This window comes from Magallana gigas, chromosome 9, assembly GCF_963853765.1.
Source record: "Magallana gigas chromosome 9, xbMagGiga1.1, whole genome shotgun sequence".
NCBI classification, from domain to species: domain Eukaryota; kingdom Metazoa; phylum Mollusca; class Bivalvia; order Ostreida; family Ostreidae; genus Magallana; species Magallana gigas.
In genome coordinates this window covers 38,414,358-38,429,647 of record NC_088861.1, presented here as the reverse complement: position 1 = coordinate 38,429,647, position 15,290 = coordinate 38,414,358, and the positions used below count along the sequence as shown (strand labels likewise).

The 15,290-nt window shown below is 32.9% G+C and overlaps 2 protein-coding genes across 2 annotated transcripts; one reads left to right on the top strand and one right to left on the bottom strand.

Annotated features, from left to right (window-relative positions):
• Positions 1-244: 244 nt before the first annotated feature.
• Positions 245-5,670, bottom strand: LOC105320800 (tryptophan--tRNA ligase, mitochondrial). Its single transcript, XM_066071017.1, has 7 exons — positions 5,538-5,670; positions 5,136-5,317; positions 3,298-3,379; positions 3,029-3,109; positions 2,202-2,281; positions 1,736-1,854; positions 245-1,509 (listed from the first exon to the last, which is right to left on the bottom strand). Exons 1-7 carry the CDS (start codon positions 5,637-5,639, stop codon positions 1,061-1,063), a joined length of 1,095 nt encoding a protein of 364 aa, XP_065927089.1. The 5' UTR covers positions 5,640-5,670; the 3' UTR covers positions 245-1,060.
• LOC105320809 (hypothetical protein) lies at positions 5,632-15,172 on the top strand. Its single transcript, XM_011418886.4, has 7 exons — positions 5,632-5,752; positions 6,427-6,598; positions 6,808-6,909; positions 8,589-8,737; positions 9,011-9,312; positions 10,230-10,370; positions 11,080-15,172. The coding sequence occupies exons 2-7, from the start codon at positions 6,458-6,460 to the stop codon at positions 12,933-12,935; spliced, it is 2,691 nt and encodes an 896-aa protein (XP_011417188.4). The 5' UTR covers positions 5,632-5,752; positions 6,427-6,457; the 3' UTR covers positions 12,936-15,172.
• Positions 15,173-15,290: the final 118 nt, after the last annotated feature.

Below are 15,290 nucleotides of genomic sequence, written 5' to 3'. Positions count from 1 at the left end.
CTTCTTGAGATACTCATTATTTAGTTCTCCAAATGAGATTGCAATAAAAACGTATTATTTAACGGTTTCGTTTATGGTGGATTAATTGTCGACTAATTAAACTGCTCAGGCCATGTTCGTGTATGATATGTTACAAATTATTGTCTTAATTTAAGTACGTGACCATGGTGACTATGCATTTAAAAACAACAGCAACAAATGATACAAATATTCATGGTATATTTTATTTTCTTTCATTTAAGAATATCTATGAAAACCATTATTTATTATTTTCATAGGGTACGTTTTCTCTTGGAGAAAACGTACCCGGGTACGTTTTCTCCTGGAGAAAACGTACCCTATAAATTGGGTACGTTTTCTCCTGGGTACGTTTTCTCCTGGGTACGTTTTCTCCAGCATTCAAAAGCGTCACACAAAACACATCAACGGTTTGAAGTTGTTTTCATTTGGTTAACCTGCATGAATTCCATGAAAAGGGGTTACGAGGTTCATGACAGAAAAAAAAAGTGTACAAGCGGTTTCAGAACTTTTAGAAACATGTATAAATGAATTAAATAATACATGGTATGTATTATTTACACCTGATCATATTAGCCTAATGTACTTTTAAAAATGTTCTTTTAAATTTAAGTTTGATCTACATATACATACAGGTAAAAATCAATTCCTTAAAGTGCATGCCTAAAAAGAAGTGTTCATAGCCACACGGATTAAAGGACACAGAAAGAATAAATTTCCCCTCCCCCAACTTACAATATGATTTATACTACAGAATAACAGGATGCAAACCAGGAATATTTAAGTGTTCAGTCTAAAGGAGTTTGTGAACAAATCACCAACTTATTTTTTTTTATCCAAGATACTACATAACTTACTAATTATCAAAACTTTTTTGTCAAACTTTTATCAGCCGTTCATGCTAATTATGTAGATGGTAAATCATTGTGGGAATGCTGGAGCAAACCTCTGTACTGTACAAATAAAACTCGCTTTGCAATAAAACCGAAGAATTTATTTGACATACTGGTTTAAAAAATGAAAACTAATACCCCCAACCTTATCATATAAACCCTATCAGCTTTTTGACATCTTTTAGTGTGTCCTCAGCTATCACTGAAGCAACTTCTTGACCTTGATATAAAACATTCTGAAGATGTGGCTTGTCACTAAGCAACCAGAGAATCCTCTCTCTGATTGGTTGAATTTCACTTATCACAATGTCTGCAAGAAGCATCTTATACTCTGCTGTTGTTAATGAGGAATAAGTTTCACAGATATCCTGGGGAGTTTCCCCTGTGCAAGCAGCATGAATGTCTATCAAATTGGTCACACCTGGTCGGTTTTCCTTGTCGTGAGAAATGTGAGAGGTGAAATCAGTGACTGCCGATTTAATTTTGGACACAATGTCATCGTTAGAGTCTGTTAAGTCTATACGTCCTTTAGAACTCTGGTCAGATTTACTCATCTTGTTTTCAGGAAAGCGTAGACTTTTAATTCGGGCTGTATTGCCTATTAAAAAAATATATAATTATACAAGTGCATGACTTTTACATTAAAACTGAATCACACTTACAGGCAATTTATTATAAAATGATGATTTCATATACATTGCATTAATGAATATAGGAGCATAAGATTTAATTTATTTTATTCATTAAACTTTGAGATAATTAAAATCGCAAAGTTAGCATTTACAGACTGACCATGTATTAGCGAAGGGCTCTAGAAAACTTACTGAATAAAACTTGTGGTACTCTGAAAACTTTCCCGAATTTATTATTGAATGAGATGGCTAGATCTTCACACAGGTCGAGATGCTGCCTTTGGTCCTCTCCAATTGGAATGTGGGTCGATCTGTAACAGTAGAAGGTAAAATGTTATAACTGAATGTTTCATTTAATAATGTTTCATCTAATTAAAACATTTAATTTCCTATCTTGATAAAAAAAAAAACACTTTTCTGCCACAGTGATGTTGTTGATAAAAGTTAACCAAAAACATAATCCTATATTAAAGATTATAAATAACAAGTGAACCTAAAATTAAGGTATCTCTCAAAAAGAAATTGAGAACAATTTAAAGACCATATAAAGGGAGCATAATATTAACCTTTAGTTATAATATATAATAAATCGGTAAAGAAGAAGAAAAAACTGAATTACACAAGCTATAATACATGTACATGTAACAGAAACACTGACTTGTACAGGAGGATGTCAGCTGCCTGTAGGATGGGGTAGGTGTACAGACCCACACTGGGGGATTTAGTGTTAGACTTCTCCTGAAACAACAACATATACTGTATACAGGGTTATTTTTGACCCAAGTAATTTTCACCCTTTTTCACTTGCAAACAGTTTAGCCCTGTCTTGAATTCACTTAAACACAGTTGTGTTTGAAGAAAGGTACAGCAATTCCAGTTATTAGAATTTGCCCAATCTTAAATTTGCCTGCTGAAAATGAGGGCAAAAGGGCCAAAATTAAAATGGGGTCAAATATTTCCTTTCTTTAATGGAAAAGCCCATATTGTTATAAACGGAGAAACTGTTACAACCTTCCAACAGGAAAATTTTACGTCGAAGCCCAGTGAAAGATAATATTTCAATGGTCAATTCAGCTCGAGTCTATCATACAGAAAAATTTGAGCAAAGAAACGACATTCACGGGGGAAATTAGCTTACAACACCTATGTATTAAGATTTAATTTATTGTTTAATATACGTACACTTTAACTCATCGCACAATCACAGCTGGATCATCTATCTTTTTTTAAAAACAAGCTCGTACAAAAGGAATTTTATTAAAAGTAAGGTTTGAATTCAATAGGTAAATCAAAAGAATAAGGTGACACATATATACAAATGTAGACAGAAAGCTAATTAAAGGAGGGGGCGTGGTTTTCACCTGTTTTACCTGTAACAGCTTCAAGCAGAGAAATTCCATTCACTTTGTATCACTTTGTACCATTAGGTGATCCCTATTCACCCCTATTTAAATTGTACATTAAGAATAACTATAACCGACTGACCTTCCATTGGGGAAGTAGCCCAAGCCTTGCGTTAGTCGTGATACAGCTCAGAATCCAACACAGCTCTGCATGCTGCCTCACCTACAGTCAAAGAAGACGGCCATTAAACCTCATTCACTGCTCTGTAACACCTTGTCAAAAAAAGTTTAAAACTTACAACAATCTATGGCCTAAGCCAACAATAAACCAATTATGATTTACTAGAAAATTGTCAGGTTCTTGGTTTCTTGTCCAGATGTATTCTGACTGTTTATTCACAAAAAGCTTACCTGAGATTGTAAAAACAGAACTGATTTCTCTGGGTCGATTCCACAGGCCAGTAAACATGCAACCATCTTGTAGATATTCTCTCTGAAAAGGTAAGTGGAGTTTTACTCTTGAGTAATATTAAAACATTACCATATTTTTCCTATTAACCGTACCATGATATCTGTGATGATGCTCATTTTGCACGACAAATTGATATACAATCATGTATCAAGTTAACCTTGTAGATAATTTAAACATGAATAAAACAAAGGTGGTTTTGTAATATTTGGATAATAAATCATATTCATACATCATGTACATTTGAACCATAACTTCTTTGAGTCCTACCTTATAAGGTACTTTGAACATGTCTATAAGCATGATAAGTACCTTAATGTCCTCTCAATTTTTATAAGCATGTGATGGTCAGTTTGATTCAAATACATGTACTGTTGTCGTATAATATTTTGATACCATAAGATTGTGAAAAAAAGGTATGGCCACCTAGCCGCCTTGCAGATTGTTGTTTTAAAAATAAAAGTATGCATGAATAAATTCTAAGACATTGAATATCAGCAGGTTATTTCCAAGGTAGAAAAATAAAATGGTTTATCATATCATAATGATTGATTCAATCCTAGCTCTCTGATTGGCTCAAATCTAACTATCTCGAAAAAAGAAAACGTTATATTCATCTACACTTGACCTAGGAGGTCAATATAACATTTGATTTTCTCTACATTGGACTAAAAATAGATCGTCCAATGAAACATTGCGTTTCTCAATTTGTTCGGCAATGGCTTCAAACTAACACATTACTTGATATTGCTCAATTTAATATATGTCTGTATCAATTCATTGCTGAATCATATGATAAAATAATAATTGCTGTTTTTTCGATCACCGGCTCGGTGAATATTGTCCTTTGAGGGTAGCTAAATCATCGTATTGACCTCAAAAACAGCAATAATTGTATAATATCAACCTGAACGGTAAATGCAAATGAACGTGTTGCCTTTTTTTACTACATGTATAATAATTTATAGCCACCAAATGAAAGAACATATTTTCCTGATCTTTTTTAAGATTCAAAATATCAAGCAAATTGAATGTTATGAACCCCTGTTCGATATTTCACTGTGAGATATTATTCCCCTATAACATATTGAACCCAAGTTCAATACATCATGGCTTCAATATATTCATCCCCCCCCCCCCTCCATATCGCGGCCTTTATAATGTTGAACCCCCTCTTTAAAAGGAATTTGATAATGCATTTATTGCGGCCATAATATTTTAAAAGCCTAATCTAAGGACAAATGAAAATCAGAGTGGGGGATCAATATATCGCGGCCATAATATATTAAACCAGAGGGTCATTATTTTATGGGGGGTTCAATATTTTGCAACAACATTATGAATCCTGGTTCATTATTTCACTGGATTCAAAATATTAATTGAATGACACCAGCACTAGATAGCTCAGATGGTAGAGCACCTGACTACAGTTGCAGGGGGCCTGGGTCAAATCCTGGTCTGTTCCTTAGGCTAAACTATTGCTCCTATCCCATTATAATTTCTTCACTCCTTTTATTTACAATGTACATGTACCTTAACTCCTTTAGGTTCTCTTGACAAGTACTTAAAGTTAGTTCCTGTCTATAATTACCATAACTCCCTCCTCTAGGTTCTGGCAACAAGTACCTAATTAGCTCCCTTAAGTCCAGTTTTGAATTACCTTAATTACCTCCTTTAGGCCCTGTCTATAAGTACCTTATCCCTTTATAGGCCTGGTATAATTACCTCAGCTCTTTAGGGCCCTGTCTATAATACCTTAACCCCTTGTAGGTATAATTACCTGAGCTCCTTTGGGTCTTGTCTGACAGTTATAGCATGCAGATCCACCACACTGTACATCACATCCTGGTACTGTTCCTGGAGCTTGACCCACAGCTTAATGACGCCCAGGTAGTTACCCAGGTGAGGAATTCCCGTAGGTTGTATACCTGAGAACACTCGCACCTCATCCTCAGGAATCACCTATCACAACAAAAGTAGAGGAGCATGAACAAAATCTAGATGATATGTATTAGGTAAAGTCTTTCAGAGGGAAGGGAAATATACGCTATGTTCAGTCACTGTTTAACTACTATTTACATGCAACAGATGACATATATTGTCCTTAGAATTTAATACTACAGTAATCAAACAGATGCAGATTAACTGAATAGGAAGCTGACAGCCTTGATTATGCGTGTACCTCTCTGTGGCGTCGTTTGGTTGTCATTCTCCTGGACCAAACATTTTCCCTACAAAACAAACTCCTTTTGATTAATACTGAAGGAACTTTTCGTAGTGCCATGATGTAAATTACCAGTGTCTTAAAAACGCTTTGTTTATGTCAATATTTCGATAAACGTTTGTATGACCAGGACGCATGTGTACTTTCACTTTTGAGGTGCTGAATTCGAAAAGGTAAAAAAAGAAGTTTGACATATTGTCTGTAGCTGTTACACTTTATGACAGATTTCTGTATTATTTAATATATCTCTATCGAATGATAATCGTTTCTCATGACTGCCAGTAAAATAGCGAATGGCTGTAAATCTTCACACTCTTATGCACAATACGTAACGTTAAAACAAGAAATGTATTTTTTTGTTCTTGCCTTGGTCATGTTGGAGAAGGTGTAGTTTTTAGCTTTGTTGTTGATAAAACCTCACCCCCTTTGATCTCTATCCGATTCGTTTCACGTATTGTGCATAGAACCCATTCTGGAAAACCCTTGTCTATATACATGATATAGAGAGGGAATCTTTCGCTATGGGCTTTAAATGCCAGCTGATAGAAAAAAAATCATTCACCTGTGGAAGGGAAGAAAACTTGTTCAGATTTCAAACAGTGATAAGTGGGTCACTATTATATTAGACAAACTCATTTATTTGTATTTCAAATTTTTAAGGTGAGAGGTTTATATCTCTGGTGAAAAGGAGTTTCTATTTCAATGAAATTGATGTACACAACAGACGCTTTTTTAGATGAAAAAGTCGTATTATTTAGAGTTAAGATAATGTACTTAAATCATGTACATGTAACTCATTAGATACTAATTTCAAGCTGCAATCGATCTTAATGAGATTTTTTTGTAGTTCATGGATTAATGTCACTCACTTCATGTAAATGGCCCGCACGAAGACAACAGTGGCTCGATCAAGACAGCAGGGCCATTCCAGAAGCACACCCACCAAAAATACCCGGTCACAAAAGAGAAAAAATCGGGACTCATCTCCTGATACCCCCAAGAGGAAGAAACTCAATCAGGTATGATTATATTGTTCCCTCTAATACATGGTTCTTTTAAACTGGGTGACTATAATTTCATTTTGAATTAAAAATTATTGAAGGATGTTTTATTTATCAGACAGCACTAGACTGCAAGATAAAGTTCTAGGTTCTATTTTATTTCAAATAATTTTTAAATACTATAATATATATCTTTATGTGATGATATCTTGTATTTGAATTGTTAGGAGGAGCCCATCGAGGTCAGTGATTCTGATGAGTCCGACGACTTCATCCCGGACCAGAATTTCCACCATGGAACTACATGGCCACTCGATGCTTCTTTAGAAGTAAGTCAGAAAAAGTCATCATAATGACGTACTTGTATTTAGAATTTTCAGTGAGTGTAGGAATGAGCAGTTTGTATTAATAAAAGTGCAATTTCTCTTATCAGAAAACATTGCACATATGATGCATTATTTGGTTTTGTTTTTTAATTTTTTGTATCAGCATTTGAAAGAGATTTTTTAAGTACTTTGATTTAGTACTACATGTATAAATAAATCAGGAGGAAGTTTGTGTATATCTTTGCTTACCTGTAAATATTTGATGAACCATCTTAAAAAGGATAGCTTAAGATTAAGTGATATATCTACATGTAGTAACATCACTTTAAGCTGTTAATCATGTTATTAGGATAAGAGGATTAAGTTATATCCACACAAAATTTTTAGAAAAATAACTTGAAGGGAAAAAGGAAAGATGTATGGATGTTTCTATATACAATTATATATACAATGTTTGTACAGAAACAGGAAAGAAGTATTTATTTAGTGGTACTACATACAGTTATAAATTGTTTGTACACTATTGAGTGAGAAAACTAATTTTATTCCGTAATTTTTTGTCCAGTATTTTGATGTAGCTGTTTATTTTTAAAAGAAAACTGTTCACAGTTTGATTACTTGTTCAGGTATGACTAACATTGCTATTGTAAATGAACAGACGTATCACTTACATAATTCATACACATAAACATTATTTTTACACACCAGTTATTACTTATATTGGTTTGCATTCATTATCAGACAGTATATGATTTTTTTGTTAAATGATCAATGCATCGTCTTTTTTTTTTTATAAAATTTGAAAAAATCTATTGGTGTCTAATCTATTCTGCTATTTTTAAGTATGATCTAGAAAGGTGTACATGTAAGCATGAACAAACAGAATCAATGATAAAATTGATAAGATTTTAGATCCTAAACAATCGTTGCTGTCAGCTTGTAATGATGAAAATTTTATTATAATGTGACAGTAAATTCAAATACAATAAAAAACAGTGTGGTTTTTTTTCGCAATCAACATAATAAAAAGACTCGGAGACATTACCAAGAAATACATACAAGTGACTGTGAACTGTTTGATCATGAATAAATTATGATATAATTTATAGATGTGCCTTCGTTAACGTTTTTACTGTGCCTTGATCAGTGTTTATGAAATTGTGCCTAACTAATGAAGATCTCCAAATATCAGTTTCTTTAAAATAATAAAACTATGCTGTTGATTTTTAAAAATTAATAAAATTTTTATAACAGTGCTTGCTTTTACTTTCTACTTCACAAACATTTTTTCCATTCATTTTCTTTGCAGAGATTGCACATACTGATATGAAATTCGATTTATCATAAGAATATCTAGATCAAGTATGATTTGGATTACGATCGAACAATTTTTAGGTAGATATATGTTCCTTGGACTTAGAAAAATTCCAGTTATTTGTAGTTTCCATTCATTTTCTCGCAGAGGTTGTATATACTGAAATGAAAATTGGATTTATTTATCACAAGAATATCTAAGTCAAGTTCGATTTGTAGTGGGATCAAACAAATTTTGACAGATTTATGCCCCTTGGACTTAGAAAAATTCCAATTATTTGCAGTTTCCTTTCATTTTCTTCACAGAGGTCTAAGGGATGAATGCATAAATGTTTTACAAACATCTCTATTTTTATTTATTTTGACAGGTTCAGGTGACGTATGAAGGTGTTAAGGAAGTTCGCTCCATCAAACAACAGTTCTTTCCCTTGCTCTTTCACCTGACGCGTGGAGAACCAGAGAATATTGCCAAAGCTATTGCTGCCATTAAACCAGTGTACAAAATTCTCTCTGACAGGTACAGAAGAGTTACCTCCCTTTAACAATAAACATCTAACCCTTGTTGAATATTTTTAGTTTGATTTTTTTCTGATTTGCTCTTCATTTTGATTCAATAAGAGAAATGTACCAACTGAAGTTAAAATTACTTAATTAAGTGTACCTAGATACACAAATCAACTCACCTTCAAATCAAAATAAAAAATTTCCAAAATTAAAATTTCCTGATTGTTTAAAATAAATGAATAAAATAATTTTTAAAAAACTTTTGATTTAAATGTGTTTTTTGCAGATTCGAAAAGGAATCCAAGCCTTTGGATAACAGATCAACAAATATACAGGCTCTGAAATCTAAAGCAGAGAGCAGTAAACCTGTGGTGTCGAGCAGTAAATCTGCTGAGTCGAGCAGTAAACCCGCGGTGTCACGGGCAGAAATTTTGAAAAAGCTTCCACACCATCACTTCCGGGACGCAGAGGGAAAATGGCTGCCGAAAAAACAGTGGAAAATCGCGGAGATTCTGAAGGACAACACCAAAGTTCAGTCCATTCTGTCTGGTGAACCGTCCCAGATCTCAGGGACCGAGAAAATTACAGGTATACATTTTATATCTTGTATTTTGACATAGGTACCTGTGTGTTTAAGTTGTATTTGTCCATCATGAGTTAGGTCCCAGAAGCAACAAATTGATAAAGGTTATAAACTTTTATTCTGAAGTTATTTTGACTTTCAAATTCCTTAACTTTTCTCAAACAACAAAGCACATTCCATAGCAAAGCAGACTGATACTAAAACAATTTTTTTTGCAACAAATGTTTTTCACAATTGTAAACTTAATGTATACAACAAGAATTTTCAAGTTTAAGAAAGTGAAAGGCTAGCAGGGGGAAAAAAATGACATAACAATTTTGCTAGAGACAAATTCATGGTGCTAACAATTTTCTGAGTAACCACAGAAAATTTTCTTGCTCACCAATAAAATTTTATTTACAATTGTTTGAATTTGGGTTAAATGTTTCCTTAAAAATTGATTTAAAGCTCTCTAGTCCACATGTCATTTTTTAAATAAATGCAGAATACAGATTAGCAGATTCTTTATCCCTAAAGGAGAAACAATATTTAGCTAGCTGATATACAGTGTAAACATATTATATTTGGCTTGTATTAAGATACTTGGTGGAATTTAGTTTTTGAATTAGTTGGCGTGGATTTGAATTAGCGTATTCCTGAATGTGACTACTCTTATACATTTATGCATGGCATTTAGTGTTGCGCTTGATTTTAGCAGGAGCCGCATTCCATCAAAAGCGCTAAATAGTATACACAGCCAAATGTAGTACATTTACAGTATATTATATCTCAGAATAGGTGCATGCATTTATATGAATACACATGCAATGTACTTATAATTCTTTTGAATGAATATTTTTGTATCAAAGGTTATTATATAGATATATTTTACAAACTGCAGTCTTTGCCTCTCTGGTGAGTAATTTTTGTGTTCTTTCTTTAGAACTTGGTTATGCCAAGTCTGCTATTAGAAACATTCTCTCTCGAGTCTCCTTAAAGCGACCATTATATGTCAACTTGTTTATGTGGATGAACAAATTGGACATGAATTCCTTTGAAAATCCCCAGTTACCACGTAAACGAGGTATGGATACATGTTATAGGGGGAGGCATAGTCACTATTTATAGTAGAAAATTTGATTTTTACATTTTTTACTCTAGACTTGTTGTATGTAGTTTGTAGCTCGATAAATCACGTCTGAATTTCAGTTGAACACTAGAAATGTCACAGTTGAGGATTGTGAACATTTTAAATTATGAAAAATTAAAATGTAAAAATAAGCAACTCAAATCATGACTGATGTGCTGAATTAAATGAAGCATACTGTAAATTTAATGTGGTTATTTACATGAGGGGGTAAATTTAAACTAATAGTGCAGTAAGCTTAAAACCTGTATAAATACACCTTAAAGCTGGTGTATGGTAAAATAAATCAAAACTTTAGTGTTGTAAATCATGCATCCGAGTATTTATACCCACAGGTATTGTTTGTCTAAATGAAAAAAAAATCATAATTAACCACCAGTACCACCAGTGTAAATAACCACTTTTACAGTAGTAATTCATTTTCATGAAGTTTTTTAACGAACTGACTATATATAAATTGAAATGGTAGGGTAGTAAAAATATGATTAGAAAGTGAAATATGTATGATTGTATATCATTATAGCCTTTTAACTGACTGAGTGTAAATGAATTATTCAAAGACTGAATAAATAAATAAATATTGCTTTATATTGTACATTAACAGGTTTTTCCTGTGAAGCTATTTAATATTCAATTTTGTTTCTAGAAAAACAAAAGGCCAAGAAGAAAACAGAGAAAAAAGTTGAAAAAAAGAAAGAAGTAAAGAAAAATTTGAGCAATTCTTCCAAGATGATTCTGTATGGAATGGAGGAAAGTGCCATTATTCCTGACAAGCGTTTGAGGAGCAAACCCAAATTCATGCCTTTTATTCGACCAAATGAGAAAACTTCTAAGACTGATGGGAAAACACAAAGTTTGCTGAAGAAAAGAACAACTTCCTACACTCCATATTCGGCGGCCATGAAAAATTACGTCCAAAAATCTGGAAGTTATGCACAAAAATCTAGGTTTTCTGGAAGTAATAAAGAGCAGTCAGGGTCTTCAAGAGGTTTTAGTGTCTTGTTCAAAGGAAGGACTTTTTCTTCGGGAAAGAAAATCTTTTACAACAGAAATCAAAGCTTCCAGAGTGGTAGTGATAGTGAATCCGAGAGTGATTCCTCCTCAACCTCTTCTAGCCTTGCACAGGATGGTGGGATGACAGCCTCAAGGTCCTTGGAACCTCAACAAACTGGTTCAAAAACAAAAGTGTGTTCAAGTGCAGGGAGAAATGCCAAAAGAAAATCTCCAAGAACGATCTCACAATCAAACTTGTCTTGTAAAAGTGAGAAATATGTATTGTATTCTGATGTGAACTCCTCAGAGGATGATGCAGAAGATAATCCTCCTGTTGTGAAATCCCCTACTGTTCGGTTGCCAAGAATTGACATTCGAAGACTATCTGACAGTGTTGTTAAGTCCTTGTCTTCACCAAAAAAAGATAAGCAACATGAAATGCCAGAAGTTCGTGGATCCATAGATTCATCCTCTAAAAATCTGGAGAATGTGGAGTCTGCATCCAGTTACCCATCTCCACAAGATGATATGTTAGGAATACGGATCACAGATGTTAAATCTCTGACAGACCAAGAAGAACGGCTTTTTGATAATAAGGAAATGGAGACAGATGACAAAACACAGAATATGAATGAAGGACAGGGAAACTCTGAGAAGAAAAGTGATGAGGCTGAAACTGGAAATGTGAGTAAAGGTGCAAGTGAAGTAAACAATACCACAGCCAGTAAGAAAGTGGTACATGTAGTTCTTGAGGAGGAACAACTACAATTACCAGATATTGAGGTGAATGAGAGGGAGATAGATGGAATGGAAACTTCTCTGAAAGAGGCTGGAATGGACAAAAGTTCGGGAGTTGTCGAACCAAGCAGGAATAAAGGGAATAACAGTCAGGAATCACCCTCAGTTGTCCATTGGGAAAATGCTAAGAGTGGGAGCCATTCTTCAAGACAGATTCAGGGCAAGGGAGTTAGGGGGCAAGAAAAAGGGCCATCCCCAGACTCCACAGATGTACAAAATGTGAAGCATAATGATATTGCTACTGCCTCCACTCAGAGTGACAAACCAACAGGGTCCACATCCAGTTCTTCTTCCACAACTACAAACACTCAGGAGACGTTAAGGTCATTGATTAACCAGTTAACTAGCCTGACCAGTGATTCCTTGGACTGTAAAATCATTTTCTCCAATTCTAATCAAGTTCTTACGATAGGGGAAGGAAGGAAGGGTTCTGTTAGAGAAAGAAGTATGGACATCAAGCCAAATGTTGATCAAATAAATCTGCAAGGAAATCCTCAAATACTCGACAGTAACAACGGAACAAGCAGTCACTGTGGTAGTTCAAAGCAGGGGAACTACTCAGGGACAGGAAATCCCTGCTTTGATGGGGATGTTAGGGGAGAGAACCCTAGTGTTCCAAACGTTCAGGTGAAGGAGGAGAGACAGTGGGTGGGGCTTGGTAATCAGACTGAGACTGACGCCATTATCATCATCGACAGTGACGACGAGTGATATAGTGTACAGATGATTATTGAGAAAGTGATTTTGTTTGCATGAAATGACATGCAATTTTTTAATGAAAGTTTTGTGCTAGTAGAGATAGACAATTTTTTTTTCTGAATTGATTACCAGTATAGGTGTTCTATCCAGAGGATATGGGAAAGATATAATTAAGATATTTTATTTTCATTTCATACTTGATTATCGCTCAGAATAAAGTTTTTTGAATTTTGAATTAAAAAATTTTAGTTGAATTTTCATTTGTCATGCTTTAATTTTATAAAATGTTGCATCACAAAAAACAAGTTTTCTTTGTGAGTTTCAAGAATTTTAAAATAGTAAGTTTTATTAACTATTCGAATTCATTAACTTTTTTAATCAGCTTGATTTTTTTGTATTTTTTTACGTCACTTACTTGGATATCTGTGGGCAGAAATCGTGTTAAAATTTTCAATTTTTTTGTTGTTGGAGGGGGGCGGCAAAAGGTTTTAATTAAGTTTATATATAATTATATAGAAAAAAATAAGCCATTTTGGTGAATCTTGTAAGTCTATTTATTATATAAAAAGCTATAGAAATAAATTCCATGCATATTGAAAAGTTGTTTTTGACATTACATTATTAATAATTTCTCACTCAATTTAATTTTAATGAGATTATTTTTTTTTTTTCAAATAGATATTTTGCAGGATTTGATTAACATGAATCAATTATCATGTTTAAATTTAACTGTGATGATGAATTTGGGGTGATACATGTAGGAAGCATGTTTTGTAAATGAAGAAACAATGCCACTTAATCTGTGTTCAGTTTTCCATGTCAATGTAATAAAGTTGTGTGTATACATGTACATTGTAAACATGTATGTAAATTCGTTTTTAGTTACACATGTTTTATTGCCAATTTATTATGTTCATTTTTTTACATTTAACATCATGATCGAGACAGAAATATTTTATATGTGAAGAAAAAAATTGTTATCAGTAATTACTTTTTTTGCTTGATTTACAGATTTTCTTGTTCAATTAATTGTTCAATTTTTTCATTTAACATTTCCGGGTATTTGGTCTGTCTCATCTAACCAGTGAAGTTATAGATGAATTGTATACAAGACATGAAGTCTTTTAGAATGATAATTTATGTCAATATGATTAAATCACATGTATAATATGAACATATCTAGTAGGGAACAGATTTTTTACATTTGAAAATTAATTTGTATTGGAGCGTCTGAAAAAGATTTACAACAAATATCAGTACTAAAGAAAATATCATTAACTTTTAGTATGCATGAAAAGATATATATCGGTACTCATAATATTGTACGATGAACTAACTGGTAGCTATATGTATTTCCTGGTCCTTATATGCCTGTAAAATGTATGTGCATGCATTTTTAAAATTCTTTTCTGTTTTGTTTATTTTACTAGATATAGAAAAAAAATTCCTGTATTGCAAAAAAATATCTATATAACATTCATAAAGATTTTATTTTGATTTTTATTGATTTTAAACGATTTTTTCCCAATGGTATTGAAATTTCTTTTGAAATCCACAGTGGGGGTTAATTATATTATTATATATCATAATCGTTATTATAGCCATGATAAAAAGTGAGTTTGTTCATTAAGTGATAGTGTATTGTACTTATTTCTTACTGGGGCATTTTATGTGTATGGAATCCATACTATGGATATACATGAACTGTAATGCATGTATCATTTATATTGTATAAAAAAGGGGCATTTGGTTTCATTGCGTTCTTTTAAAATGTACATGAGGTTTTAAAAATGTATTACAAGAAAGGTTTATTATGTAAATTACCGATAATGCAGATATTGTTTTTTTTTTAAATCGTTGATACAACTTATACAATAATTTCATTTGTGAAATTTTCTTTCTGAAAATAATTAAGACAGTAACTCTAAGTTAGCTAGGGCTTTTATTTGGTGCCCAATGACATTTATTTAATATTTTTCATGCCCAGTTACAAATAACATGTGCACATTGTCAAGTTTTGTTGTTTGAGATTTAAGTTGAGTTTGGGTGGAATGCCCATAATATAACATATATCATTCCATAGCTTCAGAGCTGTAGCTACACAGGAAATTTGGGTTGATGGTCCCTCAACCCGAGTTTTCCATGGAGTCGCAGCTTTTCATTCCATTGTTTTTTCCTCTGCATTTTTTGTTATCCATTACTTTATTTTGTTATTGATTCAGCTCCAAATAAAATTACATCTAATGATATCTTTGCGTTTTTGATATTTTTTATTGTCTTAATCAATACACATAATGTACTCTTATATTAAATAGTAATTTATTGATTAAAATAACAATTAAGGGATGCATTTAATACTGCATCAAT

Coding starts and splice junctions, on each gene's coding strand:
- LOC105320800 (XM_066071017.1), bottom strand. CDS start 5,639: ATGGCACTACGAAAAGTTCCTTCAGTATTAATCAAAAGGAGTTTGTTT. Junction 3,380..5,135: donor CAAGACCCAAAGGAGCTCAG/GTAATTATACCT, acceptor TTACCTTTTCAG/AGAGAATATCTACAAGATGG. Junction 2,282..3,028: donor GGCTACTTCCCCAATGGAAG/GTCAGTCGGTTA, acceptor TTGTTGTTTCAG/GAGAAGTCTAACACTAAATC.
- LOC105320809 (XM_011418886.4), top strand. CDS start 6,458: ATGGCCCGCACGAAGACAACAGTGGCTCGATCAAGACAGCAGGGCCAT. Junction 6,599..6,807: donor AGAGGAAGAAACTCAATCAG/GTATGATTATAT, acceptor TTGAATTGTTAG/GAGGAGCCCATCGAGGTCAG. Junction 8,738..9,010: donor TACAAAATTCTCTCTGACAG/GTACAGAAGAGT, acceptor TGTTTTTTGCAG/ATTCGAAAAGGAATCCAAGC.